The 20,750-nt window shown below is 41.5% G+C and overlaps 1 protein-coding gene across 1 annotated transcript in view; it reads left to right on the plus strand.

The window, feature by feature from the left end:
• The first annotated feature begins 353 nt into the window (after window positions 1-353).
• The window catches only part of heatr5b (HEAT repeat containing 5B), a 227,685-nt gene continuing 207,288 nt past the window's right edge, over window positions 354-20,750 (plus strand). The window contains exons 1-4 of the mRNA XM_084321947.1: window positions 354-634; window positions 2,033-2,193; window positions 6,989-7,200; window positions 19,732-19,840. Coding sequence (XP_084178073.1) covers window positions 2,068-2,193; window positions 6,989-7,200; window positions 19,732-19,840 — 447 coding nt within the window. The 5' untranslated portion in view covers window positions 354-634; window positions 2,033-2,067. The remainder of the gene's footprint in view (window positions 635-2,032; window positions 2,194-6,988; window positions 7,201-19,731; window positions 19,841-20,750) is intronic.

A 20,750-nucleotide genomic window follows, 5' to 3' on the forward strand; every position in this document is an offset into this window, starting at 1 on the left:
ACGCAATTGATTGTGACACCACCCCCAGCCAGTCGCCCTGTGAGCTCAGGTAGGATCCACTAGAATCCACTGCTTTTATTGATCTCTTCCTCGGGGAACTGTTTAGCCTTTAGTTTCGCCAACAGCTAAACACTCGTACAAGCTTTGATTATTGGTTATTTTTCATGATACATTTCGATGAGAATATTAATAGATAATGGAGCGTGTCATTCACGACGATACTAGTTACCTTAGTAGGAGCTGCTAGCTAAGAGCTGCGTTGCTGCTTCCCTGTTTGTTTGTATACCGTTACGCTTCGCTGGCTTTGTAATTTATATCACACAATAACAACAACAACAACAACAACAACAACTGATAACCAAGCCAGCTAAGAGCTAAGCTAACCACCTCGACCATCACACAGCTGGATGCGTGTTTTCATTATGCGTGTTGTCAGTGGCTGACAGTACAGTCTGACAGCAACGAGCCAGCTGTCAACTGTTAGCTTTTTAACTCTCATCGGATGTCTGTGCGACAGTTGAACTGGAAATTACTAGCAAACCAACGTCTTTTCAGATCTAGTATGAGCCCGGCTAGATCTACACTCTCTATGTCCAGAGACTAGCCAAGCTGAGTCTGTCATTCTGTGTATTAGGTACGTTTGGTTCTAAACCCTTTTATGATGAATTGAAAATGGGGGACCCTGATGTAAACAAGACGAAAGTCTTTCTCTGGTCTGCATCCCCTTAACAATTGTGTGTATTGAGCTGTACTGTACTGTACCCATTCTGCAATCTGTTAATAAAGTTTTCAATCAATCAATCAACCCCTTTTCATCTCAATGAACCCCAGATTGATTTTGCTGTTAGTTAGATATGATTAAGTCCAGAATTCTGTGGGTGAGATAACAGTGGAGAAAGTGATCAGAATGATATAGGGCCAAGGCTATTCTCTAAATTGGGCTATTGGCCCTATTTTTCTGGGGACCCCTTGGAACTAACCGGGGTGAGAAAGAACCACTGTATTGTATGATACTTTGTGTATGTGTGTGTGTCTGTGTTAACCCTTTCACTACCACACTACAGAAGGTTAACCTTTCACTCTAGTGTGGTTGTGAAAGGGTTAACCCTTTGTTGTGTGGCAGTGAAAGGGTTAACCTTCTGTTGTGTGGTTGTGAAAGGGTTAACCATTCGTCGTGTTCAGGGGTGTGTTGCTGATTTCAAAGCTGGTTGCACTGTGCTCCCACGCAATGCGCATGCACATAAATGTTACCTCGCATACACACAGACTAAAGAGACAATGCCTAATTGCCTCTACGAATGGAATGTAAAACATTTCATTCACAAGTTTTGTGTGAATGTATCTGAGAACGTATTTGAACACACCTGACGACCTGCGCTATTGTTATGCAAAGTAGCCAGGTGGGTACAATAGCGAGTTGGCGCATCAGTCGAGTGCAGTGCATTCCTGTGTGCACGCACGTGCACATCCGTGCATGTGCGTGCGCATGCTTCTGCTCACAGAGCCGGTTGCACTGTGCAACCCGTCCCATGAGCAACGCACCCCTGGTCGTGTTGCAGTGAAAGGGTTAACCTTCTGTATATACCTGTTTTCTGTATACGTCAGACTCAGTGTGCACGCGCATCACCGCAGCAGAAAGGAACGTAATCCTGGTCAACACAACGGGGCAGACGACAATATTTTTTATTTATATAAAAGGTGAAAGACTCACACTCACAGCCATGCTGATTTGGCTAAATTACATCCAGACGTTTTCGTTTGAAACAACCTTTAGTGAGGGGAGTGCCATGGTTTCTCCATAGAGCCCGTCGTATTATTTTAGCGCAGCAGCTCGCGCAGGTCCAAGGCAACTTAGTCACGTGACTCAGTTGTTATTGCTGATTGGCTCGAACACGGTATGTTTGTATACAGAAAACAGATCTATTGTCGCAGTGAAAGGGTTAACCCTTTGGTAGTGTGGTAGTGAAAGGGTTAATAAAAACCGTGGGGTGCGTACTGACAAGGCATGCACCCCACCACCATTATTTTGCAGAGGTGAGGTTGAATCACTAGAAGGAGCTTGTTGCCATGGAGCTGGCTCACAGTCTACTGCTCAATGAAGAAGCCCTGGCCCAGATCACAGAGGCCAAGAGGCCCGTCTTCATCTTTGAATGGCTACGCTTCCTGGATAAGGTCCTGGTGTCGGCAAATAAGGTGAATATTCAGGTTACCTTAAAGGGATAGTTCTGATTTTTAGAACCCTAGTCTTATTTATTACTTACCAATGACAATTTTGATAGAGGCTTGCTGAAATTTACTTTGTGTGCACTGTGCTCTAAATTTCAGTGAGCTTCAGTCCGCTTGTACAGAAAGCACCTGGACCACATTTACTTTGCATTGGTTTGTGGCTAACTATCCCAGAGCTTGTATGAGGAACAGCATGGATTGAGAGAAAGTTCTCTACCAATCAACAGCATCATTGTTAAGTAAGAAATAGGGCTAGGGTTAAAACAAATTTAGAATGATCCTTTTAAGTAAATACTAAATAGTTAGAAGGTTGTTTCTGCTTTCAACCCTATTGACACATTGTTTACATTTTGAATGGACATTTTGAGGGATTTCCAGCTTTATTTTTCTATCTTGAAAAAAGGAATGTCTTCACTCACAAACATAGATTTCAACAGTGTCTTGTAGTTGAGCGTACTAGTCCCTTTGTTCTGCTTTTATTAATTTATGTATTTGTCTATTTGACAGGGAGGGCGCACAATAAGAATATACTGCACCAGATATAGCTAATTCTCATTTCTAGTCCCTGGGCACTTAGTTATTTCTTGTTTTTCAGTGCTGTCCTGTTAGGGAGTGGTCACACTCATTCATCAGAAAACCAGTAAAAGAAGAAGTCTTTATTTGTCATGCAGATGAACACACAAATGCGAGATGGGCGACACACAGGAACACACACATGCATTGCGTCACCAATGAAATGCCTTTCTGCGCTTGACCCATCCCGTCGACCTTCCCCCCAAGGGCAGCCGGGAGCAGAAATGGGCTGCGGCTTGGGGCCGCGCCCGTGAGTAGGGCTGCATGATTAATAGATTTTAAATCGAAATCGCGATTTGGAATGATGCAATTATGAAATCAAAAAAAAAAAAAAAAATCGCAATATTTTTATTTTTATTTTAATTTCTTTTAAAATATTTTTTACTTTTACCAGGAAGTCCTATTCAGATACAAGATCAGTTTGGGAGAGGGAGGTAAGGGGTTTTAGATTGTGTGTTGTGAAGTTTAGACTTCAAAGAGGGAGAGTAAAGTACAGAAAAAAGGTACCGTTGGATACCGGTATCGATTCCCAGGTAAAAAGAAACATTTTCAGGCTCGGTATCCTGAAAAGACCCACCGCGTAGGCCAGATTCAAGCCGCATTTTACAATAAACCTCTGTGAGGCAGTCAGGTGGCGTAGCGGAGATTGCGTTCGTCACCAACGCCGGAGACGCTGGATTCGCCTGTTCGAATCCAGCTCCCGGCGTTGTCACCAGCTTGGCTGGCCGTTCACACTAATACAATTGGCAGTATTAGAGGGTGGGAAAGCTGGAGGGGTGGGTCCGGGTCGTTGTAAACAGCGACTCCTACAGTTCGGTCGGGGCGCCTGCTCAGCGCGGATAGGATCTAAGGGGGGTAGTGTGATCCTTCCACACGTTACACCCTCTCAGTGAGAGTCCGCGCTGCCAGGTGAAAAGAAGCGGTTGATTGGCTAGACGTGTGTCGGAGGAAGCACGTGATAGCCTCCACTCTCTCAGACCGACTGTGGGGGGTAAGTGCGCAGCGACCAGGAAGGGGATTGGGAATTGGCATAACGACTAACATTGGGATGGGAGAAAATCGGAGGAAAAAGGAGGGAAAAAAAAAACTGATTTAAAAAAATATATTATAATGGCAAATGTAATCGCAATCGCAATATCTGTCAGAAAAAACGCAATTAGATTATTTCCAAAAACCATGCAGCCCTACCCGTGAGCCAATCCAAGTCTGTCTTCGCCAGGGACACGACAGCGTTAGCGATCTTTTCTGCATGTTTTTCCATTGGGTTTATCTATTTTTCTGGAGGGGAAACCCTTGCAAGCACGGGGAGAACATGCAATCTCCACACAGAAAGGCCAGGGAGATACCCCACCTGGGTACCTGGCAACCTGATCTCCAAGGGAATCGAACCCAGGACCTTCTTGCTGTGAGGTGACAGTGTGTTTGTTGACCACTACACCACCGTGCCATTCAAACAGACAGAAGCTGTCCGTTGTAGGGATGAGTTCGAATTTTCAAACTTTCGAATAATCATGTCATTCGATTTTCATGTCTGAGTCGAAAAATATATATATAATTATTATTATTATTATAATTAATTGTTTTAAGTGAAGCAAACCATTCTTATTTAATTAATTTGTATATTTAGAGGCAGCCTAATTTGCATAGCCCAATTGATTCTAAAATATGCACATGCTACTGTTTCTGTTTGTTTATTAAAACCGGTTGAAAGGCCAATGCAATGCTGTTATTATAGGCTACGATGGTGAATGGTGTCATATTTATTTATTGTCGGTCAGCTGAGCCGATCAACATTCTGAAGGATTATCTGAAGTGCATATTTATGTGCAATACCCTTTGATTTTAATGATCCATTCTATTAAAAAGAACAAGTGAATTGAACTGAAACTGAACATTTGAACTGAATTTAAACTGAAACATAACAATTTCGTGTTTTTTTATTTTATTTATGTATATTTACACTTTCAGTGCCAGCAGGGGGCGCACGATTTAGTGCTTGAGTGCCACCACCCACTTCAATGATAGCGCTCTCATATTTGCGGCCTATTTATTAATAGTTTTCAAATAAACGCTAGATTATCGATAGTATATGTGTACTTGTGCACGCTATAGAAGCGGGCTGAAAAACCGATTATCTCATTTCCTGTTCAGCACACACACACGCACACGTTGATATCTCTGTGAAAAAAGCTCTGATTATCCTAAGACTGGTAAAATAGATTCCTTACCTCAGATCAGATGTTCTCCAAAAAGATTATTCCAATTCCTGATCGCCATTCCAAATATCGATCGCGTTTATTGATCCAACGCTGGGTACTGGAAATATGTATTCCATGCTGTTCTATGGCTCGGCAATGAATCCGATCGTCTCGGGGTGACTTGTCTGAGAAGTAAAATGAGGAAGCAGGATTTTTTCCCCCCCATGCGTTTCATTCAATCCATTCCAAAGGGGTGCAGTACCACAGGGAGAGACGATAGGGGGCGGTATTTTCCCAATGGAGCTTGTCAGGTACATGCAACACAGATTACAGTGTTTACATCTGTCTGCTTGAGAAAATACCATGTTCTGCAATAAAAATGATTGAAGTGAGATGAACAGACTGAACTTTATTTTATTAGATAAAACATGTTGACAAAGTTTTACTTTGCAGTTAAAAAAAATATAAAAAATTTGATAAAAGAAATATATATATCGCAATATTCGCGATATATCGAGTATCGCGTATCGCGATAGTATCGTATCGCGAGATCTCTGGCGATTCCCACCCCTAGTAACCATGCGTCTGTAGAAACAACAGCTTCTTTACGTACCATGACGTATCCCTTAGTGACAGAAGTTCGTCCTCCAAACTTTCCTGTCCATCAAAACAACACAAATCTGACTCACCCCCGCAGGCCGCACTACAAGCGAATAATCTACTCATTATTAAGAGTGAATAAAGAGAACTCCTGCCTGAGCCTTGTACACCTGCAGAGTCTCTGACGTGGTGCGTTGGCAGGTAGAGAGAGAGCCATGTACACCTGCAGAGTCTCTGACGTGGTGCGTTGGCAGGTAGAGAGAGAGCCATGTACACCTGCAGAGTCTCTGATGTGGTGTGTTGGCAGGGAGAGAGAGCCTTGTACTGTACACCTGCAGAGTCTCTGACGTGGTGCGTTGGCAGGGAGAGAGAGAGCCTTGTACACCTGCAGAGTCTCTGACGTGGTGCGTTGGCAGGAAGAGAGAGAGCCTTGTACACCTGCAGAGTCTCTGATGTGGTGTGTTGGCAGGGAGAGAGAGCCTTGTACTGTACACCTGCAGAGTCTCTGACGTGGTGCATTGGCAGGGAGAGAGAGAGCCTTGTACACCTGCAGAGTCTCTGACGTGGTGCGTTGGCAGGGAGAGAGAGAGCCATGTACTGTACACCTGCAGAGTCTCTGACGTGGTGCATTGGCAGGGAGAGAGAGAGCCATGTACACCTGCAGAGTCTCTGACGTGGTGCGTTGGCAGGGAGAGAGAGAGCCATGTACACCTGCAGAGTCTCTGACGTGGTGCGTTGGCAGGGAGAGAGAGAACCTTGTACACCTGCAGAGTCTCTGACGTGGTGAGTTGGCAGGGAGAGAGAGCCTTGTACTGTACACCTGCAGAGTCTCTGACGTGGTGCGTTGGCAGGGAGAGAGAGAACCTTGTACACCTGCAGAGTCTCTGACGTGGTGCGTTGGCAGGGAGAGAGAGAGCCATGTACACCTGCAGAGTCTCTGACGTGGTGCGTTGGCAGGGAGAGAGAGAACCTTGTACACCTGCAGAGTCTCTGACGTGGTGCGTTGGCAGGGAGAGAGAGAGCCATGTACACCTGCAGAGTCTCTGACGTGGTGCGTTGGCAGGGAGAGAGAGAACCTTGTACACCTGCAGAGTCTCTGACGTGGTGCGTTGGCAGGGAGAGAGAGAACCTTGTACACCTGCAGAGTCTCTGACGTGGTGCGTTGGCAGGGAGAGAGAGAGCCATGTACTGTACACCTGCAGAGTCTCTGACGTGGTGCGTTGGCAGGGAGAGAGAGAGCCATGTACACCTGCAGAGTCTCTGACGTGGTGCGTTGGCAGGGAGAGAGAGAACCTTGTACACCTGCAGAGTCTCTGACGTGGTGCGTTGGCAGGGAGAGAGAGAGCCTTGTACTGTACACCTGCAGAGTCTCTGACGTGGTGCGTTGGCAGGTGGATGTGAAGGAGAAGCAGAAGCAGCTGGTGGAGCAGCTGACAGGGCTCATCAGCAGCGCTCCAGGACCCCCCACCAGGAAGCTGCTGGCCAAGAACCTGGCCACCCTCTACAGCATAGGAGACACCTTCACTGTCTTCCAGACGCTGGACAAGTGCAACGACATCATCAAAAGCAAGGATGACACGCCAGCATACCTGCCAACGAAACTGTGAGTTTTTATCATATCCATCTTTTCATTTAGGCTGTTTTTTTGTATTATTATTTTCTTCAAAAACAAGAACAGTTACATTCACACACACACACACACACACACACACATACATATACAGATGCATACAGTATATACTAGGGATGCACCGAATATTCGGCCGCCGAAAATTATCGGCCGAAAATGGTTAAAAAGGCTCTTTCGGCTTTTGGCCGAAAGGGTTTTAGCACCGAAAATATATCACCGAATGTCAAAGAACAGGGTTACGTAACGTTCGTAACCTAAAGTGTTGTTGTGATGACGTAATCAAAACGCGGCTACAGACATACCGGAAGCATGCGCAACGTATAACGTGAGCAGCTTGGCAGCTCTTCCTGCGTTCTGCAGCCTGTGATAACTAACTCCTCTTGGGAGTCGTGCTGTTTCTATGTAAACTCTGCAAGCAACGCATCAAATAAATGCGTCTTTAACATGCTTTATATCCTCGCCATTACTATATGCCCGTCGCGGTTAAAAACCTTTAACTAATGGGCGGCTACGTGGCGTAGTGGGCAAGGCGCTCGCCACGGAATCTGGAGACGCTGGGCTTGCCTGTTGGAGCCCAGCGCTCCACATTTGCTTTCAGTTTAGCTGGTCGTCCGTACTAATACACATTGGCCGTATTAGGGGGTGGGAAACTGATGGGTGGGGATCGGGCGTTGTGGACAGCGACTCCTACAAGTCGGTTGGTGCGCCTGCGCAGTAGAATCAGGAAGTGTCAGGGGCAGCGTGAGCCTCCCACGCGTTACTCCTCGCCACTGAGAGATCGAGCTGCGCAGGTGAAAAGATGCAACTGCTGTTACCTCAAGTACCGGAGGGGACTTGTGCTATGTATGACTTAGTCCACATTGCAGCCGGCTTGTGGGAGGCAAGAAACGGCGTTCGTGACAGGGGAGGGTTGAATTGGATGATACGAAATTGGGATGGGAGAAAAATATAGAAAATGGGAGAAAAAGTGGATAAAAAAAAAAAAAAACTTTAACTAATGTTAGCGTTAAGCTAGCTAACAATGCTTCCATTCCTCTTTGACCCGTCTCTCGTAAGCTACGTCATCCGCTAAGAATCATGGGAGATGTAGTAAATACAACAGTCCTTCCATGTATGAACGCCGTGAATTATATACAGTAGCCACTACAGTAACATCATTAAGTCTGCTATAAGCTATACTCCCCCTGTGTGTGTCTTTATGCAGTTTTAAAGCACCTTGGCTTTGTTCTGAATGCACTTTGTTGTAGTTATCCTACAGAGAAAAGAAAATGCACTTGACTTTAATGCACATTTTGCTGTATGCTGAGAAAATGTTTAAATTGTACAATCTTTCAGCAGTCAGTCTGGAATTAATGTATGCATTCAAAAGTGCTGAATAAATGTTTTATGGGCCTATAATAGTGATTATTAATATTATTTAAGTTAAGTTTTGCCATAATCATGTCTTTTGCCATAATCAGGTAGCTAAAGAAAATATAAAAAAAAACATTATATATATATTTATATTAATCATTTTCGGCATTCGGTTTTCGGCCAACCGTTTCCTATTTTCGGTATCGGTTTCGGCCAAGAATTTCCTATTCGGTGCATCCCTAGTATATACATACATACATACCGTAATTCCTCTAATAGTAACCGGTATTCAATTAAAAACCGGGTCTCTATTAATGACCGGGTGCGCTGTTGAGCTAAGCAATTATAAGCCGGCCTCCTAATACAAGCCGGGTTTCATGTATATTAGAGGAATTACGGTATTTCCCTCAACGGATTTACCATAGGCAATATATTTTGTTATTGTTATATGCTGGCCTGGCTGTGCAGTAAATACCATATAATGGTATGGTGTTAATGTTTACCAAGAGAGTAAGCCTACCTCAGAATTGTATAAAACGAAGTTATTATTATTATTATTATACCAGTATTGTGATTGCACTATTTTACTTTATTTTACTTTTTTTGACCACCTGTAATTGCACTGTTTACTACCGTATTTCATACAGTACTTGGTTTCAATAAATGAACCCAGTACATTTTACTGGGTTCAAACTGACACAAAATGTTGATTTACCGGTACATACATATACATACATACATACATACATACATACATACATACTGTACATACCGATAAATTCATACTAGTGCTGTCAATCGATTAAGATATTTAATCTGATTAATCGCATGATTGTCCATAGTTAACTCGCGATTAATCGCAAATTTATCGCATTTTAATTTTTTTATTTTTTTGTATCTACCTTAAACGGATCTTTTTCAAGTTCCAAGTTTTAATACTCTTATCAACATGAGAGTCAACAAATGCTTGCTTTATGCAGCCTCATCTCTCTCTCAAAAAAGAAATATTTTATTTGTAAGGCCCGACAACACACGTTAACACTTTCCGTGCCGGAGCTCGGTGCCCCGGAACCTCCTTGAATGCCGCGACCCACTTCAATGTTAGCATTAAAAACGCCTAATCTATGTTTTAAATTATGGCTATGTGTCTAATCTGCCCGTCGCTTATCAATGACTCGTTTTCCAGTCAACATTGTCGAAGCGGATTGTTTTTTTATCGGTTCATTTTCGTTTTATAGCATTTTGAAAAGCCCTTGTTTTCAAGGAAAATATAAAGATTCCATGATAAAAAGACATTTACTGGAATATTCTAGAATACACAAAAACGTTGTAATTTTTCGGCCTATTTATGAATCGTTTTCAAATAAACGCTAGATTATCGATAGTATATGTGTACGTATGCATGCTATAGAGGCGATCTGAAAAATCGATTATCTTATTTCCTCATCAGCGATCGCGCACACAGAGACACATCACACATAGGGCAAACGCTGAGATCTCAGCGAATACAACTCTGATTATCCCAAGACTGGTAAAATAGATTCCTTACCTCAGATCAGATGTTCTCCAAAAAGATCATTCCAATTCCTGATCGCCATTCCAAATATCGATCACGCTTATTGATTGAGTATTGGCTACTGTAAATATATATTCCAGGCTGATTCCCGTCCCGCGATGACTTCCATGTTGATCAGACTTCTTGCGAGCACAAGGAACCAGCTGGCTCCGCCCCTATATATCTACAGATCCCAGGTCAGTCTAAGCGACTGACCTGCAGTTACACAGGGATAGACGATAGGGGGCGCTTTTTTCCATTCTGAGCTCCTGTAGGGGCTGCTGTACCAACGGGAGACTCGGTTGATGAAATATGATTTCAGATCGCTAATAAAACAATAAAACGATATTTGTCGTCATCGGCACTCAGTGGGGGGGCTAATAAAACGAGATATGACGTCCCTGGCACTGAAAGTGTTAATGTCCCCATGGGCCGGACACGTCTTCTTTAAACAAGTCAAGAAGAAACATCACAATAAGTCAAGAACAAAACAAGAACACCATAAGGTCCAACAAATAAATGCAAAATAAATTAATGAAATTAATGCATTCACCCCCCCTCTCTATCTCTCTCTCTCTCACACACACACACACACACACACACACACACACACACACACACACACACACACACACACACACACACACACACACACACTTCAGAAACAAACATAGTATCAATGAGAGCATCAATAATACACCTAAGTGAAGTCCAAAAAAATAAAAAATAATAATATCCTTAAAAGTTAATCGTATCACCTATTAGCCATGCGATTAAGAATTAATGCAAAATTTGCAGATATAACTGCCATTAGAAAACAACAAATACTTGAAACAGACCCCAAAATAATAAACGATACATTCAAAGAATTCTACTCCGACTTATATAAATCAGAAACGACCTTTGATCAAAACAAAATGGACACATATCTTAATCAAATTATTCTCCCTAAACTTTCGGAGGATGACGCTAAACAGTTAGAAGCACCGATCACACTAGAGGAACTCAAGAAGGCCATATCCGAAATGAAAAATGGTAAGGCTCCTGGAAGAGACGGTATCCCATCAGAAATGTACCTTTCTTGTTGGGACATAATTGGACCCTTATTACTAAATATGATCTTATACTCAGTCAAGGAGGGGAGCTTCCATAAACACGACAATATTGCACTCATTTCAGTCCTTCTCAAAAAAGACAAAGACCCCACCGAGTGCGGTAGTTACAGACCCTTAAGCCTCCTCGGAACCGATGTCAAACTGTACTCTAAGGTATTAGCCATCAGATTACAAAAGCATATGACGTCTTTAGTTCATCCGGACCAAACTGGCTTCATAAGAGGTCGCCTGATCACTGATAACATAAGACGAATACTGCACGTACTAGATGCAGACAAAGAAGACACCATACCTAAGGCGATGCTGTCCCTGGATGCTATGAAAGCCTTTGACAGGCTGGAATGGTCGTATCTATGGGCAGTATTAGAAAGGATGAGGTTAGGAAAAGGATTCATTGATATGATTAAAGTATTATACAAAGACCCATCGGCCATGATTACAACAGGTACATTCATCTCCAAAATCTTTCCGGTATCACGCTCAGCCAGACAGGGTTGCCCTCTTAGTCCCGGACTATTCGATCTATCATTAGAGCCTTTAGCACAATATATAAGACAATCCCAATCCATAGAACCAATCGTAATCAAGGGCACACAACATAAAATTAGTTTATATGCGGACGACGTAATATTGTTCATGCAAAGCCCCAACACCACATTGCCTCATCTACTCAAGTTGATAGAGAACTTTGGTGATTTATCGGGATTTAAAATAAATTAGCCGAAGTCGGCTTTCCTTCCACTTAACACCCATGCAAAAAAAGATACAACCCTCCCAGGTGAGATACCCATGGTAAAACATTTTAGATGCTTGGGTGTGGAAATATTTCCCACCATAAGACAAACGGTGAAGCACAATTACACAAAAATACAGAACAAAATCAAAGACGACCTGGACAGGTGGGCAAAACTTAAAAACTCAGTACAGGCAAGGGTATCAATAGTTAAGATGGATGTACTACCTAGAATCAACTTCATCAGTTCAATGCTACCGTTACCCCCTCCAGAGGGTTACTGGAAAAGATTACACTCCTCCACATACAAATTTATTTGGAATAACAAACCACCTCGCATAAAAAGATCCACCGCACAGAGAAATAAAGCAGACGGTGGCATGGCGGTTCCAGATTTTTTCCAATATTTTAAGGCATACACATTAAGACCATTGACAATATGGTTTGATCCCCAGGCATTGGTATCCTGGAGAAAATTGGAAGAAAACATAGTAGCCCCACATAGACTGAAGGACATAGCACACACTAAACTACCAATCAAGCACTGTGAGCGGAAATTTGGCCCCATAATTACCCATGCAATCCGGATATGGCGTGAAACACAAAAAAAATATCCTAACCCACAAAAATGGCATAATCACACTCCCTTATTCAATAACAATGCACTCTTAATTGAAAAACGTCCTATAAGATTCCCTATATGGGAAGAGCAAGGCATACACTCATTAGGGGATATTTTTAATAACCAGGGTTTTTGTAGTTATGGAGAAATATGCACAAAGTTTAACCTCACCGAGTCCACATGGCTTTTTTACATACAGTTACGCCTATGTTTGAGGTCTCACGGTGTTCCATTAGACATACCAGTTGAACACCACAGATACCACAAATTCTTCTATGAAAGAGAAACATCGAGAGGTTTTGTATCAGGTTTTTATTATCAATTACTAACGTCTGGAGGAGGGATATACCAGAGGGATATACCAGACCTGGAAAGTGACTTTGATTGGCAAGAAGCATGGGCAAATGTCCGACTTACATCAAGGAACCCGGACCATCAACAAATCAATCTTAACTATTATTCACAGGACATACTTGACTCCTATAAGACTGAACAGAATGGGCCTTAAACAAGACTCAAAATGCTCCCAATGTACAAATGGAGACGAAGGGACATTTATGCACATGTATTGGGACTGCCCACCAGTTAAGGCATTCTGGAAAGATGTGACCCATCAATTATCAAAACTCGTACCTTGGAATATACCAGTACACCCCTCTGTATTACTATTGAATGATGTTTTTGAGTTTGCAGTAAATCCACAGCTAAAGAGATTGGTTTTATCGGGTATCACAGTAGCTAAAAAACTGATCGCATCACGCTGGTTTCAACCGGAAAAAATGTGCCGGAAGGTTTGGTTTCTTACATATCTCGATGTGATTTATCAAGAAATATCTACAGCAAGAATTCTGGGTCTCAACGAATCCAAAATGTCAATGTGGTTAGAAGTGGTGGAGAGAATAAAAGCTAGCTTATAATGGTAGTGTCTGGTTAGGAGTGAGGGATAATGGAGGTACTATCCAAGGAGGGGTCCGGGAGGGGGGGGTTCGAGCTGGAGCATATGTGTGTAGGGTTTTAGAAAATAGGTATTAGGGGTATATCCTGTATAAGGCATTTGTATAATTGGTAATTTCGTTGGATATACACTGTATACGGTAAAATATTATTATAGACTTTTTTTTGTTTTCTGTTTCTGTACTTGCATGTCATTTTAGCCACCTTGATTGTTAGTTTCATTATGCATTGTGTGTTGAGTACTGACTTTTAATAATTTTTGTTTTGCAATAATAAAAAAAAAAAAAAAAAAAAAAAAGTTAATTGTGAAAAAAATAGTGGCGTTAATAGAATCGGGCGTTAATACCGCGTTAACTTTGCCAGCCTTAATTCATGCATATTACATACATACAGTAGTACATAGCCTATATATTATATACACACACCACAAATACATGTAGTTTGTGTATATTGTATTATTTATACATGTGCCTCTAATGACCATCTGTAATTCAGTATTCTGTCATTTCAAATCAAATTATACATACATTCATTAAAGCTCCCCAACATTGCACTGACTGAGTTTTTTACTTACTGTATATACAGTGTCCTACCCACCCCCAACTGTATTAGTAGCAGTAAGGCTTTATGATAATCTGTAGTGCAAAGAGATGTTTGTGCTTTAAAAGGCAGATTAAGTTAATGGGATTGATTGATTGATTGAAAAGTTTATTAACAGATTGCAGAATGGGTACAGCTCAATACATACAATTGTTAAGAGGATGCAGACCTGAGAAAGACTTTCGTCTTGTTTCCATCAGGGTCCCCCATTTTCAATTCATCATATGACACACATGACATACAGATAGACAGTACTGCTACATCTATACATTTATGACATACCAGATTTTCAAATACAGTACTGTTTGTGATACAAAAAAAATCCAGAAGAAGAGTATATACATTTGACATAGAAACTGTGCATTGGGGGAGGTTGGGTAGGTGGGGTGGGGCTGTACCATTGGAGGTGGGGGGGGGGGGGGGGGGGGGGGGGGGGTTGGGTAGGGGGGGGGGGACACTGTACATTGGAATACTGACATACATTTGACATGGAAACTGTACATTGGAGGAGGTTGGGTAGGTGGGGTGGGGTTGGGTGGGGCTGTACATTGGAATACTGACAATGCAGGCTATACTAAATATCTGCCAGGTTTTGCTGGACTAATGGCAGCCGTGGATAAAACCACATCGGTTATGATCTGCAGTGTTTTAGTATAGCCTGCATTGTAAATGAAGCCCTGAAGTTCAATGCAGATTCATAATAATAATAATAACAATAATAATAGAAAAATAAACAAATTATAATATAATAATAATAAGAATACAGATATTACATATAATAATAATAATAATAATAATAATAATAATAATAATAATAATAATAATAATAATAATAATAATAATAATAATAATAATAATAATAATAATAATAATAATAATAATAATAATAATAAATAATAATACCAATCGTGTTTGTATTGATGCACTTTATCCCCGCTTTGGGGGAGATGTTTTAACATAATTAGAATAACAATTATGTTTTATTGTGCATTCTCCCTTTCAAAGGGACATTGACAATTCATAGAAGCCAACTCTAATAATTAACCTTGCACAGCAGCTGGCTTCAAGAGATCACGAGGGTATACATCTGGTCAGGCATCAATCAAGTTATGCACTCGTTCCCGAACCACAGTGGGTCAGACCAATCAAATGGTAAATGGTAAATGGCTGCATTTATATAGCGCTTTTATCCAAAGCGCTTTACAATTTGTTCCTCACATTTTTACCCACATTTTTACCCATTCACTCACACATCCACACACCGACGGCGGAGGCAACCATGCAAGGTGCCAAACTGCTCATCGGGAGCAATTAGGGATTAAGTGTCTTGCTCAAGGACACTTCCACACACTGCCCTGGAGGAACAGGAATCGAACTGGGAACCTCCGGATTGACGTCAATTTCAGCCTGATCAGGCCTTGTTCTCATAGCCATCCCCCTGATCAGTGTATGTTGTTGTAATAACAAATGCCGTTATTGGTAATCAATAATCAGAAACTACTTCCCCTGCCCCCCCCTTTCATGCATTCATGGTGGAACATGATACTGATCAAATGCATTTGGATTTTAAACTCTAGCTTGTGTAGGGACAATACGCCAATCGATTTAACGTTATTAGCTTAGCGCCTTATAACTAGCTTTGCAGGAATTATCCCAGATCATTCCCATATAACGCTCATATTCATTACGCTATAAAACGGGAACGTATTGATGAAAAAAATATTTCTTTATGGCATGTTGAAGGGAAGGTTTATACTGTCAATTGACAATGACAATGGATACATAGCTATAATATAAAATATAGATTTAGCTCTACAAACAACGTGACGCACAGTGAAAAGTTGTAATGAAAAGCTGGCGTCCTAGAGTGGGGCCTGTCTAATCTAATGGCCGGGAATGTGTTAAGAGGGACAAGAACATTCATCAAACATAAAATGCACATGGAACGTAAATGCACCAAACCAATTATAGCCAGAGGATAGTTTCCAGAGGCAGTCCCCCTGCCAGGACAAAGGCTGTTCCTAGTCGATAAAAAGGTTAGACATGGCAAATATAAAAACATCTGGGAAAATATAAACATGGAACATCATTTAGACAGCCTCACATAGTTTATATCAATGTGTACAGGTCTGATTTGAGACTAGCCATACTTTTAGTTGACTTTTGAAATAACTAGGTTGGGCATTCTCTTATTGTTGGGGGTAGACTGTCAGGCGGGTCAGGTTACCTAATAATCACTTACCAATAAGAAATTGTAACCAGCCTCCTGTTAGCATTTTCTTTTTGCCAATGCTAGTGTAAATGACTGGGTCTTGAAACCATTTCTCTCACCATTGCATTCAAAGCATTCCATAATTTTACTATATAATCTCTAGTCTCTAGTCACACTGTATATCATCATATATATATATATATATACATGGCCGCCTAGTTATAGTTGAAAGTGGGGGTGCAAGATTTTTTTTAATTTTTTTTTTACCTTTTCTTTTACCCTTTTTTTTTTTTTGCAAGGGGTGGTTTGGAGGGGGTCCGGCACGACCCCCTCGACGGCAGATTTTTTTACATTTAATGAACACCTGTATGTGCAATTTCCTGCAATATAGAGCCTTCAATCTTGACCAAAATAAAGCTGCTCTTTTCACTATAAAACTCAGTTTATATTGCAGTATGATAGCTATAATAATAATAACTTCACTGCGAGGGCTCTTAGCTAACGCTAGCTAGGCACGTATGATAGCCATTACTATTATAATAATAATAATAATAATAACTTTCCCATCCTCCCAAAGCCCCTCCGGCCCCGTTCACATCCGCAGCGGCAGTACCAACAACAACAACAATTAATTGACGCTATCAATAGCCCCAGTGAGCGCGGCGGCTGAATGAATTAATGAAAACTTTATTTAACAGATTGCAGAATGGGTACAATACAGTACGGCTCAATACACACAATTGTTAAGGGGATGCAGACCAGAGAAAGACGTTTGTCTTGTTTACATCAGGGTCCATACTAGCCCCTTTCGTGACTGTGCTGCACCGAGTGAATCCACAGTCACTTGCTCCTCAATGGGAAACCAACCTAGATTTACCCTGAAGGACTGGTTCTGGCCGAACCGTTCGTTATACAAGTATCACAGAGACATTACAAAGGTGCTCACAGTTGCACGAGGGGTTCGGACAGAGATACGGGATGGTTTGAAAGCTCGGCGTTGCTAATAAATATTTTTAATATTTTTTTATAAACTGCTCAAAACGGCATTATTTCCGCCGTTGGGTGATCACAGCGCAGGCGCACCAGGCAACCCAACGCCGGAAACGGTGCAGTGTTGAGCAGTTTATAAAACATATTTTAAATGTTTATTAGCAACGCCGAGCTTTCAAACCATCCCGTATCTCTGTCCGAAACCCTCGTGCAACTGTGAGCACCTTTGTAATGTCTCTGTGATACTTGTATAACGAACGGTTCGGCCAGAACCAGTCCTTCAGGGTAAATCTAGGTTGGTTTCCCATTGAGGAGCAAGTGACTGTGGATTCACTCGGTGCAGCGCGGAGGCTCACCATACGAGAAATATTCAGTTTCAATCTGTTTGCGCATTTAGTATACAGTCACAGTGTTCGACTTACGTGATGATTTGCTCCATTTTGATGTAAACGCAGAAGAATAATCCTCACAATGTTATCCAATATCCAGCCTGAATTTTTCAATGGCATTCGAAAAAGCCGCCTCCCCCAACATGTCGTACACGTCATGCCGACGAACCGTGGCCCGTGGGCACTGGATCAAACCATTAAAGTGGGGGGTCACACAATCTTTGGAAACTTAAAAACTTGCTATTAAGTGTCATTGCGTATTATTAATTTGATTGAAATTACGTAGTTATGGTTAGATTTATATATGGGGGGGGGTATATCATATTTTTCATTATGATCAAAAAGTGGGGGAGCAAAACCAGACGTTTGCCCCCCCATGTTCAATAGTGGTAGAGCAGATACTTCGAGTGCTCTATTGCGCAGACGTCTATGTATATATATATATAATTATATATATATATATATATATATATATATACATACATACATACATACATACATACATACATACATACATACATACATTCGTACAGTCACATAGTTCTTCACATTAGGATCTAACATCCCAATAGGCCTCTTTGTTTACGGTTTGATACATTTTAAAATACTGTAGACCAGGGGTCAGCAACCTTTTTGACATGGAGTGCCTGTTTGAAATATAGTTGTAACTAGTGTGCCTCAACAATATTCCATGCATCGTAAAAAAAAAAATCTCATAATCAGGTATTTTGAATGATAATCTTTACATTATTATATCATTATTGTTATTGTTATTATTAACAATATTATTATGATGGTTGTATCAACCCTAAATCTGAGTTGGGGGGGGATGCAATGCAGACAAACAGCTGCATACAGTGCGACCATTTCACTCACATTTGCCCATTCATTTTTGGACACATCACACACCATCGGTGTGTGTACTGTACGTGTGCTGTCATAGCTCCACCTACAGGCCTAATGGAGAACACCAGGAGAACACCAGGATGTGAATGGAGGGTGAATGTGAGGTATATCGTGTAAATAAGTTTTGATTGATCGCAAGACTACACTGTAAAAAAATAAATAATAATAAGTTACCAGAACTTTAAAATATTGAGTTCAGTTACTGTGCATTAAGGTTTTCAGTTTTCAATCCATAATAAGTTAACAGAAAAATAAGTACACAACCCCATTATTTCAACCTAATAAAACTATGTTTATTGTCATTGTTTCAAGAACACAAGTTGACTTGGTAATACTCACATTTTGAGTAAAAAAATGGCTTTTAACATGTGCAATGTTCAATGAAATAGAAAAATAAATAATCAAATGTGTTGATTAATCCCACTGGTCACAATGGTGACCGTGATAATGTTTTTGTTATAAGGCTCTGCAAATGTCACTGAATGATGTAGCAATGTATTTCCAGCTAAATTGAAATAATAAACAAATAAAGGGTCTCAATTAAATATGTGGTAGTAAAAAGAACCTGTGGGAGGATTTCAACAAGATAAATGCGACAACAGTGCAAAATATTTCACTATAATATTTCAAAGCAAAAAATAATTTTTTTTTTTTTTATTTTTATTTTTTTTTTATGCTGCCCCCTGTGCCTATGAAAATGCCCCCGCGTGCCTATGCAGGCACGCGTGCCTAGGGTTGCCTATCCCTGCTGTAGACTAATAAAAGAGCAAAATAGAGTAGACTGAGTAAAATAATGCAATAGTGCACTTCTGAATGACTGTTTAAACGGTTTAAAACCTGACAGTCTTTCTTCCTGTTTGACACCCACACAGCTTAAACCCTGACAGTCTTTCTTCCTGTTTGATACCCACACAGCCCAAACCCTGACAGTCTTTCTTCCTGTTTGATACCCACACAGCTTAAACCTGACAGTCTTTCTTTCTGTTTGATACCCACACAGATTAAAACCTGACAGTCTTTCTTCCTGTTTGATACCCACTTTGACCGATGTATATGATTTCTACATGTTTTTCAGGGCTGCGGTGGCGTGCGTCGGGGCTTTTTATGAGAAGATGGGCAGAATGCTGGGCAGCTCCTTCCCAGACACCATCAACAACCTCCTGAAGTCACTGAAGAGTGCAGAGGTAGGAGGACTTGAGAATCATAGAGGAATCACCAGGAATATTACAGAGCGCTATGCTTGGCTCGCTGTAAGGAAAGATGTCCATGGCCCTGACCTAAAGACCAATGAACATGTACACGTGATGTTGAGCTTCTGCCCATGTATGTAACGGTCGGTCCAGGCCATTGTGGGAAAGTGTTGTTGTCCAGCAGGGAGCGCGCTGTCCTCTGGACCTGGTGGTGTTGTGGTCCAGCAGGGAGCACTCTGTCCTCTGGACCTGGTGGTGTTGTGGTCCAGCAGGGAGCGCTCTGTCCTCTGGACCTGGTGGTGTTGTGGTCCAGCAGGGAGCGCTCTCTCCTCTGGACCTGGTGGTGTTGTGGTCCGTAACAATACCCCTGTTATGGTGATGGGGACAGCGTATAGTTGTGAGTGCCATCCTTCGGATGAAACGTTAAACTGTGGTCCTGACTGAATTTGGTTGTTAACACTTTCTGTGCCACGGGTCCGGTGCCCCGGAACCCCATTGCGTGCCAACGCCCACTTCAATGATAGAGCTCTCATATTTGCGAACGCATAAACTATATCTTAAATTATGGCTATGTGTATAATATGGCCGTCGCTTATCAATGACTTGTTTGCAGTCAACATTGTCGAAACGGATTGTTTTTTAATCTGTTCATTTCCGTTTGATACCATTTTGAAAAACGCTCGTTTTTGGAAAGTTTCAGGAAAATATAAAGATTCTGTGATAATCGCCCTTTAGTGGAATACACTGGAATACACAAAAAAACGTTGTAATTTTTCGGCCTATTTATGAATAGTTTTCAAATAAACGCTAGATTATCTATAGTATATGTGTACTTATGCACGCTATAGAAGCGGGCTGAACATTTATTATCCATTTCCTGATCAGCACACACACACATAGGGCC

Source organism: Notolepis coatsorum (assembly GCF_963971535.1).
Source record: "Notolepis coatsorum genome assembly, chromosome: 9".
NCBI lineage: Eukaryota > Metazoa > Chordata > Actinopteri > Aulopiformes > Paralepididae > Notolepis > Notolepis coatsorum.